Raw genomic sequence first — 14,104 nt, 5'->3', positions numbered from 1 at the left:
GTAAACACAATTATGGATTGGATGTGGAATATGGATAACTAAATTACTGTATAACCAACTTTAAGCTCCAACCAATTTATTTCCATTTTAATTCATAATCCCGTTTCAATTGTCCAAAGCGTGTCTCCCCAACAGGGTTCAATATCTGACATAAGAACATACAATCAACTGCTCCAGCATTTTTAACCTTATGCCCTTCTGAACAGAGTCCAATATCGGAGTTGTCGGACTCGGAGGCGTCGTCGCCATCGCCCGGTCCCACGCGCCGGCGTCGCTCGCTGGCTCACCGCGCGTCGGCCGCGTCTAGTGACGATGAAGCGCCTAGGCACAGTCAGGTAATTATTTATATCTTTATCTTAGGCAAAGACTATAGAAAATCTTTATCTGCTTACGTGATCAAAACATTTTCATAATCATCTTGCCATTGAGTATTGACTGCAGGAGTACGAGCCTCTTTTTAAGACGAGGCCATAAGTGCCACTTGTGATCTAAATTGAATAAATATTTTTGATTTTGATTTGATTTTGATTTTGAGGCTTCTTTATCAATATAATATGTAGCTTGGTCAATTATGACACCCTATATCAGTAACATAGTCAACTATCATTTGTTTTGCACTAGGTAAGGGATGTCGATCCTTAACACGTTGGATCCTTGCAAGGCTTACCACTAAGCCTCGAACATTTTCTATTGTAATCCAGTTTCTTAGCACTCATAAATTTCAAAAGTCACACTTACTCGTATCGTATTTGCTAATTATACGTACGAGTAATAGTTACTGGTGTCTTCCTCATAGCGTTTATACACCTCACTATTGAGGCCATAACAATAATTTAATCCTCATTTTTCCAGGCCACCGCCTCGCCTCCAATCCAGCCGCAGAAGCGCGGCCGCCCGCCCAAGCCGCGGCCCTCGGAAGACCAGCCGGCCAAGAAGAAGCGCGGCCGCCCGCCCAAGCACCGGCCCGCGTCGCCGCCGCCCGCCCCGCCAGACAGCGACCCAGAACCCGATCCGCCGCCGCACAACCCACTGCAAGACACCAAGACCCATATCTTCCGCAAGGTCTGTTAAAATACAATATTTCACTTTAACACACAGGATTAGAAAAATTTTGAAAGAAACATTTATTGCAACAGGACATCACAGAGCTATGAGAATATATCACATTGTATTTTATTGTTAAAAAGCTTTTTAAGAAAGTGCCGCGCACTAGCAATATCCGTTTGTTGGCATTTTACATGCATCGGACATCAACGAGGCTTTAAGCAAAGATGCTATTAATACGCATATCATAAGTGAAACAGAAGCGAATCCGCCCGCCCAAACGTGTTGTCGATATTTTTAAGTCGTAATTTAGATCTTCATACAATTTTTATACAGGAACCCTTTATGCAAGACGAAATTTACCTAAAGTAGAAAGATCAATCTTTACACAAACACAAAATAAACGCACAATTATGTTTTAATTGTCTAGCCTCCCTTCCATTCCCAGGTGTTCACGCCGAAAAAGGGCGACGAATGCGGCGGAAAGGGCGGTAAAGGGGGCAAGGGGAAGGGTGGTAAAGGCAAGGGCCAGGTCACCATTATCGAGGTGACCGCGCCCGAGTCAGGCGCTGACGATGACGACCGCGACCGCGACCGCGACCGCGACCGCAGCGCCGAGAGACGCCACCAGGAGGCCATCGCGCGCGTGTCGCCGCCGCGCGAGCCTGATACGCTCACCAGGTCAGTGTAATGTGCAAATGTCTTTCTGTAATGTGTTCCAAAATAGCACGTATTATAACCGTATAAGGTGCTACGTTATTAGTTTGATCTGTCGTCGCTCATCGTCTGTATTAATAGACAGGCAGTCCTGAACTAAAGTTGAGTCCTCACTAAGTTAAAGACACTTATTGATTAATCTTTCAGTTGATTGCCTGTGTCGAAGTGTTTGGTAGCAATTCTGTATATTAAAACGATATATTTCTCTAATTTAGGCGACGTGAAGCCGAGCGAATCGCCAATGAGAGAATACAAGAACGCATCTCCATCGAGAGGACGGATCACAGACGCTCCGCCGACCGGCTGCAGGCCGAGCGGCCGCCCAGCGACCGGGTCCCGCTCGACCGGACGCCCAACGACCGGATACAGGTCGACCGGACGCCCACCGACCGGTTACAGGTCGAGCGGACGCCGAACGACCGGTTACAAGTCGAGCGGACGCCTACAGACCGGTTACAAGTCGATAGGACACCGACCGAGCGCTTCCAAGTCGACCGGATGTCGTCCGACCGGTTGCAGGTTGACCGGACGCCGACGGAACGGTTACAAATGGACCGGACGCCCTCAGAGCGGATACCGGTGGACCGGACGCCGAGCGATCGGACGCCCAATGAAAGACCGACGGAGCGGACGAGGCCTATAGACCGTATTCCGAGCCGGTTATCGGGCAGCATACCTGAAAGGCCGGAACGGGTTTCCGGCGAAAAGGTAATTAATATTTTCATAACCGATGCTGTAAAACTGTATACGAGTAGATAGATACTTTTCATTACACACCGGGTGAAGCTCGCTTCCACCTTCGGCTTGATCATCACTTACCATCAGGTGAGATACAGGCCAAGAGCTTCCTCGTTGTGGATAAAAAAAACTACAAGACGGTCGCTATTATGATTTTTGGGTTATTTGGTTGATCAAAACTACTATTTCCGCATTCACGTAACATATCTAGAAGAAAAATAAGTCTTGTTACACTTTTTTGTCTAATTACTGAGTATATTTGGAATATTTCTTTAAGATTGTGTATTTTATAGTCGACCCAGCGCCTTACTAAATGTCTTATGAGCCAATTTAATTTATTATAATGTGTATTTGTTTGTTATTCAGGTGTCGTACGAGAAAATGTCGTCTCACGATCGTCTGTCGAGTGACAAGATCGATCGCAAGTCGTCCCACGAGAGAAGCGAGAAGATGTCTCGGCTCTCCGACGACAAGATGTCCATCGAGCGTCTGCACGAGGAGAAGATTGAGAGGTAGAATAGAATAGTTTTTATTTGAAAGAAAGACATACAAGCAGGAAAAACATAGGTACGTAATGAAGGAGATACACAAATGGACAGATAGCTGCTTGTGCCCCTCTGACAAAAAGGCACCCGCTCAGCATACATCAAGACCGCGCCAGGGCTTGTCTCGAGACTGATTTTTTTAATTGTCATACCTTTACCTGGTGATGGCAGAATTCATCATCATCATTTCAGCCACAGGACGTCTTCTGCTGAACATAGGCCTCCCCTAATGATTTCCACATCGTTGATAGTGACTTGCATCCAGCACCTTCCTTTATGAGGTCGTCGGTCTACCTTGTAGGTGGACGTCTCACGCTGCGTTTTCCGGTACGTGACTTCCACTCAGAACCTTGCTGCCTCATCGGCGGTCAGTTCTGCATACTATGTGCCCTGCATATCAAAAACTTGGTAATTCGTGGCAGAATTAATGCCATCATATTTTTGAACTTCAGTGAGATAAGGTTCAAACCAATAAATAGTTTTTTTCTCCTTACCTATTAAAAGGTTTAGGTTATATTTTATGAATTAGACCACAAGAATCTGCGGAATAAGGATTCCTTAGCATTTTTACAATAATTAGATTCAAATTGAACTTGTCAAATTTTTTGTGCTATAATATTCAGGACTTCCCACCTCTCGTTCCCACCGCTGCAACTCCTGTTTAGCCAGGATCTACAGCTTGACCGCCAATAAAACCCAACTAGTGGTCAAGTTTGTCCCGGGGGAAAGTTAAACTGTCATTGGACCCGCAACGAAATTAATCAGAAGGACATAGGAGGAGTTCGAAATTATGCTACGAGAGACGAATTATTAGTGATCTTAAAATATATATAATGTACTCTTTCTCAGAGATAAAATAAACACATGTGTTGCTCTGTAAAATCAAAGGTTTATTCACGATTAATACATTTCTCATTGAAATAAACTAAATTCCTCATTCATTGGCTATAACACAAACCTGTAAAATCAAAGAAACGACATTTAAAGTTTATTATTATCTCTTAAAATATCTTCATATTTTCCACAATGACTTCTCACTATGACATTCATTTGATAAACGTCAAAGTCATAGACAAACCATAGACCTTAAAGTAAAAAGTATTTACTTTACATATACATATATAAATAATGTATTTCGTCATCGCCAGGTTATCCCACGACGTGAAAATGGAGCGGGAGTCGAAGCTGGAGCGCGTGGCGGGCGACAAGGCGGAGCGCTTCGTGCGCGCCGAGGCCGACGTCGGCGTCGTCAAGCCCGGCCGCGGCTCCGAGCGGCTGGATGACGCGCCCAACCGTGAGTACACGGCCTTATTTCTGTTTTTATTTAGGTAAGAGACGTTGAAGAGTTTCTGAGCGGCTCGACGACGCGGTCAACCGTGAGTACACAGCCTTATTTCCCTCTGTTTCTTTGTTTTTATTTAGGTAAGAGGCATTGAGGAGGCTCTGAGTACCTTGTTGACGTTCCTAACCGTGAGTAGCTGGCTTTATTATTCTATATTTCTTTGTTTTTATTTAGCTGAGAGACGCTGGGGAGGCTCTAAGCGGCTCGACGACGCGCCCAACTGTGAGTACACAACTTTATTTCTCTATGTTTCTTTGTTTTTATCTAGCTGAGAGACCCTGGAGAGGCTCTAAGCGGCTCGACGACGTGCCCAAACGTTTACACAGTGTACACAGCTTTATACTGGAGCGCGTGGCGGGCGACAAGGCGGAGCGCTTCGTGCGCGCCGAGGCCGACGTCGGCGTCGTCAAGCCCGGCCGCGGCTCCGAGCGGCTGGATGACGCGCCCAACCGTGAGTAGACGGCTTTATTCTGTGTTTTTATTTAGGTAAGAGACTGGAGAGGTTCTGAGCGGCTCGACGACGCGGTCAACTGTGAGTATATGGTTTTATTCTGTCTTTTTCTTTGTTTTTATCTAGCTGAGAGACGATGGAGAGGTCCCAAGCGGCTCGATGACACTCCCAACCGTGAGTAGCTGGCTTTATTTTTTTATTTTCTTTTTTTTGCATTGTTTTTATCTCTACGGGAAGCTAGATAGACTCTAAACGTCTGGACGACGCTTAGCCGTGAGCACCTGGCTTTATTATTATGGCTTTTGGGGACATTCTAAACCAAGGACATTCACATATCGTCGGTCCACCGAATGAGAGGCATGCCCACATTGCGGTTGGCTACATGACCAGATAATGATGTATCATGAAATAATATAGATATGTTAAAAAGTCCTAATGAGGGTTTTCGCCAATGAAAGATCCGCTAGATGGCGGGACGTGGATGTGGGGTCTGACTGCTGCGTGATTGGTGGATTTTGACATATCTGTCAATGTCATGTCAAAAATAACCAATCATGCAGCATTTGGACCTCGCGTCTACGTATTGCCATCTGGCGGATTTTTCATTCGCGAAAACCCTCATTAAAACGAAGTTGTTTTGTCCACAGCGCGTGCGCGGCTCCTCGTGCGCGTGCCGCTAAGCCGCCTGCGCGCGGACACGTTGCGCGCGCTGCAACGCGCTCCGCCGCGCCGCGCCGCGCCCAAACGTTTGCCCACGCCGCACCAGGAACAGGTCAGTTACAAGAAAGAAAAATGAAATTTTATTTTGGCAACAAACTCGGGTAACAAAAGCTATACACAAAAAAAATTTACAAAGTTGCTAAAAAAGGTCACTCACTCAGTAACATCTTGACAGTCGAATCACGAGAAGACGTAACTGTTTTTATAAATTTTACAGGAGCCCCAAAGTAAACTTGAAGTATGGAAAGATGCATTTCGGGCACTTTTAACTGTCAATACTGGCTTCCTAACAAAGAATTCAGATTCATTCAGTATTTGTCGGCCGTTTGGTGTAGTGGTTCAGAATGGACTACTATGCCGAGAGGTCCCGGGTTCGATTCCCGGCCGGGCAGAAATTGAAATGATGAATTTTAATTTTTACATTGTGTATTTATTTAACTCAATATCACCATTTTATTAGATATGCTCTTTCGTGATTTGACCCACGAATAATGTTTACCGCATAAAGCTGCCACTATTGTTTCTAATATTTGTGTTTGTATTCGAATTAATAAAATGTTAATGTTTGTTTCTCTTGCAGGGAGGAGCAGTGGCCGCGACGAACCACGAGCGGTCGGGCGCGTGCGGGCAGACGCCCATCTACTACTCCTACTTCGAGCGCCAGCCGGCCGACGCGCTCAGCGACGAGGAGCGGGACCACAAGTCAGTACCACTTCGATTCCTGTTGGGGACACTAAAAACGGGACTTTGAAAAAGACTATTTGTAGAAAATAAATACTCTAATGTCTTACAGTATAGACTTGACCATAAAGCATGAGTTTCAATTGGAATGGTCAGTTATTGTATCAAAGGATGTACCACAGAATTTTAATAGTTTATTATCGGTACCTAAGTATTTCATACTCTTTTCATATTTATTTTCGTTGAATCGTGTTTGATTCTGAAGTTACAAAAATTACCTAGCACTTAGTGTATCACTACTATAACGTCTAAACATGGCCTGTGTATATACTACCTAGTGTGTTATGTATCACAACGGCTTGTGGCCACTGTGTACTATAAAAGTATTGTGTGTGTACAGTGTACTATAATACTGTGCGGGTCCTATCTAGGTCCTAGATATTCTAGTCAAGGTGTAGAAAGCACTGTAGGCTTGGTGTATGACTACTATAACGTCGTTTGTCTTATACAGGTACTACTTGGAAGAAGCGACGCGCCTCCGCACGGCGGCCGAGCGCGAACAAGGCCCACTAGCCCGCGTCATGCTGTACCTAGAAAGTGTACTATGCTTCGTGCTGACGGGCCGCGTGCTAGAGCTCGAGCTGGATACCAAGGGCGCGTTCACGGTGTACCGCGAGACCATCGAGTACATCAAGTCCATTCACTCCATGCCACAGCGCTTTAGAGCGTCACCGCACTCTACGTTTAGCAAGCTGGACATACTCAGGTGAGTGTTGTGACATGGTTGCTATACACCAGGGGTCTCCAAACTATGGCCCGCGGGCCATATCAATACGGCCCGCGATAGCTTAAAACTAAGCCCATGTTTGCATAGATGGGCAGAAAAATTAAAATTGTTACGGCCCTTGCAACATACCGAAAAAATTATTATGGCCCCAAGGCTCCAAAGTTTGGAGACCCCTGCTATACACAGGGCGTCGCCGCAGTCAACGTTCAGCAAGCTGGATATAGTCAGGTAGGTGTTCCATTGGCGTATCGAAGGCTATTTTTCAAGGTGCCTCTGAAATCTTGACATGCCGATGGATAAGTGGGGATAGAAGTCTACCTCGTTTTGAAAGTGCATAAAAATTACGTCATTAATTTGTAGTATCAAACCCTTTATTTAGAAATGGGCGTTAACAATTTAACGTGACACCGCCCTCGACTCTAGTCGAGGTTACAGTTGTAACGCACGGTAACAGTTACTTATAACACTGCTTTCAGTGTTATAAGTAATTGTTTGTTTCAAATAAAGATTTTTTAACGTTAATCTTTGTCATGATGAAAATAATAGCATTTAAGTAAAACGTATGTTTTTGTTACAGCCTGCGAGTGCAAGCACTTCTATACCTGCGGATGTTCAAAATGTACAACCGCGAAGTCAAGGAATACAACAAGATTGTCACCGAATACCAACAAAAGGTATGTACTTATTTGGTCTAATTTATTATTCAATAAATTTAATGTTCGATTTTATAAATCATTAATAAACTCATATTGCAAATCAATACTTGAAAGTGCTTTAACATGTCTCAATATAACTGCTTCTTGACAGGTTCAATTGATAATTAAATTACCACTGTTAACTTTTTGAGTGAGATTGATTGTGAGTGTGGTCAAAAAAGAGCCTATTTATGTGATTAATTTTAATGGCAATACCATTGTGTATAACAACAGTAAACAAAAGCTGACATCGTCAAGCAACTAAATAATCAAGAATCTAAATTAATGTTTAATTTTGCAACAAAAAATTACAGTTTGATGTGTTGTGAAGGCCAAATCCTCAATTTGCTGGTAAATTAGGGTCTTACTCCTGTATTGGAAAGTAAATGACCTATGTTATGACTTTACCATTTGCAAGACTACTATACAAATAGCTGACTCAAATTTTTAATTTCAGCCCGCAAGCGCGGAATCAGTCTCATCGGTATCCCCACTATCTCCGTCGCCTTCTCCCGCCGGCTCGCTCGGGTCGGTAGGCTCGGTCGGCTCGGTCGGCTCGGTCGGCTCGGCCGGCTCGGTCGGCTCAGGCGCGTCATCAGGCTACTGTTCGTTGGCCCACAGCGTGCCGGCGGCGGCGCATAATGCCCTGTTGCAACTGACGAAGTATTACACGTTTTTGTACGTCGCTTTGGAGCTGTGGGAGCAAGCGGATTGCTTATGCCGTCTGAGGCCTAATCGAGGTTAGTGGAAGTTTGTTTTTGGAGATAAATTGTGTATTGTATTTTGTGTAAATATTTCAGTTCGATTTGTAGTAATTCATTTTGACAAATTCATAATAGGTAATTATGTCGATTGTTGATCGAGTATATGAAATGAATAAAAAAACTGGGTCAATGAAATGCAAAATTAATGTATCTGGTCAAGAGTTCTTCTACTTTGAAGATAATACCTGGTTACGCATGACGTAGCCTAATATCACGCGTTTTTGTTAATCATTCAGCTTTTCAGCAGTTTAATTTTTTTGAAAAATAACAGCAACATCAAAATCTACATCTCTCCCATCTATACGAAATATCAAGTTCGAAAGTTCATATTATTCTAGAAAATCAGTTAATAAGTTCTAACAAATAATCGTTTCCATTTCAGATCTGTTCATAGCGGTGGACCGCAAGTGCGGGCCCCTCTCGCTGTCATCCACGTTCCGGCACCTGGTCCAGTATGTGCGTCACGCGATATCTCTGCTCAAAAGCTGCCCGCGCGAGTGACCGCGCCCGATCGAACATAACCACGTGAGAATAGCGGCCGTACTATACCCTGTCACAGTTCCAAAATATCACGTGACAAGTAACAGGTTAAAATATCAAGTGACCGGTCACGTGATACCCGTACTGGCGGTTTTGTTTTGACTTCGACGCGAGATTATTTGAAACAAAATCACAGTATCAGAAATAAGGAACGGTCGCTGATATTTGACGGCGGTGCCGCGAGACCATGGATCTACTTTGAAGCCAGTTTTGGCATAATTAATACTTCTTGACATTAATTACGATGGTGATAGATAGTTAGTAATGTTGAATGAAATGTTCTGTGCATTTAAAAATTTAAATCGGTTTTACTAACAATATCTCACAATATTGTTTCCAAATCTCTATCATTATTATATTAAATACTTATAATTTATTTCATTAATTTAATATTACCGAAATGAAAAGATATTCTATTTTTGTATGGAAATATGAATCACCGGACATCTTGATTAATAAAATAGTTTAAGCAATACATTACCTGGTTGCCACAAACATGCGACTTGCGATTTTTAAAATCAATTGGATTGTATGGGAGAGTAATTTACGTCTTTTACATTATATTTGTGATATACATTCATGCTAGAATAGTTATTAGAAGTAGTATTTTGTCGATGTGTTTGAAACGATAAGTTGTCTTGTGGTTGTGACGTCATAACTTTTGTGACGTAAGTTCTTAGTGGATCTTTTGAATCTTTGAAGCCGAATATCGAAACATATACATATTCCTTTGAGAAATACTTATATTTTTGACGTCTAATATTTAGCGTAGCTGTGATATATTTTGTATTTTATACTATTGCGGCTATTTTGCGATATTTACGCGATTAATATTAAGTGTGTTTATTTCGGTATATCGGTGACAGTGTTACGCTAGCTTGACTATGACGTCACACGTTCGCCTTACGGGGATGGCATTATTATTTTAAAACTATTTGGGGGTATACAAAGGTTATTATAGGGCCAATCGAATTGCTGTGGCGCCTTTTTCTTGCAATACTGCTTCTTAGTAAAATTAAAGCACAAGGCTGGACGTGTAATTCATATTTCCATACAAAAATATTATGAAACGGTCTCGATAGTTTGCCAACATCTAATCAGAATACAAAAGATTGAAACTTACAGAAAACTATTTTGTGTATATTCATTAATATGTATATTTTTTCTACATTTCATTATTAAACAATTTGAAGAATACGTATTTTAAATATGTTTCTTTACACTTTCAGTATGTGTTGACACATTTCGTTTTTTGTTCTCTGGTCAGATTTTGGCAAATGCGTGACTAATATGGAAGGAATTCAACAGAAACATCAATATACAAGAACTTCTAAAATAAATAAGCAATAGTATTCTTAATTTTACAGTTCAATAAATATTAATTTGGAATCTTAAGATAATATTTGAAGAAGGTACTTAGTTTTATAAATATAACGAGAAAAATAAGTGATAATTAATGTTAATAAGAACGCAATACCATCGGATGTAATTCCAGCGAATGATGTGAAAAGTTATACGATCTACAAATTATGCACGTCAAAATTACTATAAAGAGTTTTTATTAAACATCAATCGTTCGTATAATTGTAGATCTCTTTTTATATCAAACCCATAGGCATCAACAGATTCCACCGTCACGTTAGTTACCCAACGTTAAGAGTAGCTCGACCAGTTGCGACTAGTCGCACGACCTGATTGACCTTTAAGAGGAAACGTGGAGTCAATATCATCCACATACGTGAGCACTCGAGGTGAAGCGTATGCGACTCGCGACAACAGCAGGTCTACTCCGAATCGCTGTTTACGTAGTTTCGGGTCTATCTGTCACTGTCGCTCATGCTGGCATCTTGCTTTGCGTGAGAGGGATGGCAACATTCGAAACTGTGTAACGTTTTTCGGAGTAACCCCGTAGCGAACCTCGAGCGGGCCAGCTGTGCGCTCACAGGACCCGAACACAGTCTTCGTGCTTCGTTCTCTTCCCAAAATGAGACCAAAAAACTGTATAAATTGTATGAAAGTGTGTAAATAGCGCTTCGTTGCCTAGCAACGGGTACGCATCGGGCCCCGCGCTCGGCTCTACTCGTAAGTTATAGACTTATCATATCTTAAGTGTTTTTCGTTGTAGTTCTTTTCCGTATCATTGAAAGTTCTACTGTCGGGAACACATAATACGAATTGCTCGTTTCTTAGTGTAATGGGAGCTATACGACAAAACTGTTGTACGCATGTGGGCCAATCGAGTATATTATTAATATCTCACTATGTATGGGATCACTTGTAGTTCTTCGCAATAATTTTCTGAATTTTTCGCGTATACTTTCGCTTTATTGAATTTTTGCGAGTGTGAAATTAGTATGTGAGGTTTAATTCGTACTTTTAGCTGTAATTTAGTTCGGTTCGCTGTGCATCGCGCGCGTCGCGGGGACACCAACGCTTACAATATCAGTTCCGAAGGATTCCGTGCATTATTATGAACAATTCATGTTCCTACGTAGTCTACGGTTAGAAGCAGAACAATGATTGAGCAAAACGTGTTATGAAGAACATTTTTTATTATACATATCAAATGATTTCGGTGACAAATCAGATAGATGTTTCGCGACGAGTAATACGTTATTATTATTTCGTAAGCTTCGTAAGAGATTAAAGGTGAACCGGTCGGGTCGATCCCGATCCTGATTTACTCGTATGACATATTTTGGAGTGACAATAATACTCTGTTAGGAGAGCTAGATTCGTTTACGTATAATTTCCAAAATCGCCGTACCGAATGCGGGAAGTATCAATCGACATTAATCGTATCGTAATCGAATAAATAATCGCAAATTAGAACAAATTGACATGCGTCATTTGATTAATTAATTAATTGAATTTAAAATAAATAATAAAGTGCAAATATTTTTTAAATTAATAATACATTTAAAGAGTACAATTATAACGCTGACATCAACAAATGTTCTAAAGTGACTCGGACAAATGCCGTAACACCAATAACATTATACATATAAAATATATATATTTCTCTCGGTTGTTTATCAAATTTATGTTGTGATTGTATATACATAATATTATTATATTATACATTTTGTAATGAATATACATATTAGTGCCAGATAGGTTTTTGTATGGACGTTTATATGAGACGCGACGGAGCTCCACGAAGGACGAATACAAACTGTACGTTACTAGTAAAGAGGAGTGACTTGATGCCTTGTACATAGTAAATTGTAAGAAATGTGTAGTTTTCACTCTATATTTTAATTTATATTGTAAACTGTATTTATAAGTAATCGGAAAAGGAGATACATAGTAACATAATAATGTTTGGTTAAGGAGTTAGGGGAGTGTATGGGCCGTGCCTGAGCCCGGCGTGGCGGGCGGCACTGTTAAGACAATTACTTTACGTGATTCTGTACATGTTGTTAGAGAGCTTGCAGCGTTCGAGTAGTGTAGGGCGTTACCAGCGCTGGACCAGCGCAGACTTACTCTACTTAAATTATTACCCTTTAGTTTATTATTAAAACGAGTTCTTACATGCTTATGTCACGAAATTGGTACTTACGATCCGCACAAATATTATTTTAATTTTTTTTAGTTCGTTATTTATTTATTGTAAACAACATGTACCTAGCTGATTTTTTGTTGTAAACAAAGCGAAGTTTACTTAAACCGATTTATTTTAAAATGTCAATATGGTATAGTAAAACAGGTGCCTTTAGAACTGGGTTCCCACGACATTAATTCACTTGATTGGTGAAAAGTTTTTGGTCGTTATCAAAAATATCAATAGAAAATGTTCAAAAATATCTTTACACATGAGTTGAACTATGTGATTCGTAAGGTATTAATATTATGTTAGCATGTTTGAGAACTTTTACTGTGATATATTTTTGATATCGACTGGACAATCACAGCTTATCGTTGTCGTGTGAGCCCGATCTTATTATTTTGTTCATCGCATTTTATTTTATTTTTTTATTATTGTTGTAACAAATATCATTTGTATTGTTTTTATTTCTCTTATCACAAAGCATCTCGATCGAAACTCGCGTATTTGTACTTGATTTTGTTATTGTTTTAGTTCTAAATTTCACGTTATTAGTGATGTAATTACATTTCTTTTTTGTTTTGTTGCTTCTTTATTTTTAAGCCATTAGAAATTCTCGCTTTTGATTAGAAACAAATTTAAATTTTAATATAGCAATAATTAATTGCTTAGAAATTTCATTTGGAATGTTGAAATGCATTTGCAAGAATGCAAGTATGATGAATTATTTTCATGTGCCCTTTCCTTAGCGCACACATATGCCATGAATAAAAATGAAAAGTCGATTTCAAAATAATTTAAGAATATCCTAAACCGAAGCCAAAATCTACTGACATTTTTTAAATATAATTAATAGATCGATGAACAAGAAGCGCTGGTTGAAAGCGTTAGATGATTATTTAGGAAATTGTAAAAACTGTTTTCTTTTTATATTAGCATCTTGTGTTGATAGCATGTATAATTTGTTTTTTTATTCGCGTTAAGAATTATGTATAAATTTGTTTTCCTCTAATTTTATTATTTGTGTAACTATACCTTATGTTATTAAAGATAAACAATACATTAATTTTTATGTACGAATTATTTTTGTTTTGTTTCTTTTCCTTTATTATTTTCCTTTTATTTTGAGCACGGATAGTAACTGGAGGCTAGAATAGTCAATTTCGTGATTTTATATTGATATTTGAATGTCGTGAAAACAGTATTTACATCGTCGCCTTTTATATCTCGTACCGCTAAGATGTTAGTAGTAATGTAATTCAATTTGCCTTAGTCAATTTTGCTACCATAGAAATAACTGCCAGTTTTTTGGGTGGTGCATGCAGAACTTATCAAAGTGATTGATAAAAGTATCAAATTTAATTGAATCAGCAGACACCACCCAAATAATTCCTAAGCAAAACGTACCGATCCATCAAAGGCCGCTATCGCACTAAAGCGCCTAGCTTAGAGCCTAGTGTCTTGTTGCCATATTTCTGAACTTAGAATGATTGATCTTGTCGGTAATTTTCCACTTTAACTATGCCACTTCAA

At 40.3% G+C, this 14,104-nt stretch overlaps 1 protein-coding gene across 1 annotated transcript; it reads left to right on the top strand.

Moving 5' to 3' along the window:
* Positions 1–312: 312 nt before the first annotated feature.
* LOC135081347 (AF4/FMR2 family member lilli) lies at positions 313–13,652 on the top strand. Its single transcript, XM_063976065.1, has 13 exons — positions 313–330; positions 853–1,062; positions 1,493–1,725; positions 1,977–2,469; positions 2,866–3,011; positions 4,193–4,338; positions 4,655–4,837; positions 5,485–5,609; positions 6,138–6,259; positions 6,750–7,004; positions 7,603–7,699; positions 8,178–8,460; positions 8,867–13,652. The coding sequence occupies exons 1-13, from the start codon at positions 313–315 to the stop codon at positions 8,983–8,985; spliced, it is 2,430 nt and encodes an 809-aa protein (XP_063832135.1). The 3' UTR covers positions 8,986–13,652.
* The last annotated feature ends 452 nt before the right edge of the window (positions 13,653–14,104 follow it).

Source organism: Ostrinia nubilalis, chromosome 19 (genome assembly GCF_963855985.1).
Source record: "Ostrinia nubilalis chromosome 19, ilOstNubi1.1, whole genome shotgun sequence".
Classification (NCBI taxonomy): domain Eukaryota; kingdom Metazoa; phylum Arthropoda; class Insecta; order Lepidoptera; family Crambidae; genus Ostrinia; species Ostrinia nubilalis.
The sequence above is the reverse complement of the archived record's forward strand: the minus strand, read 5'-3'. Positions and strand labels throughout refer to the sequence as shown.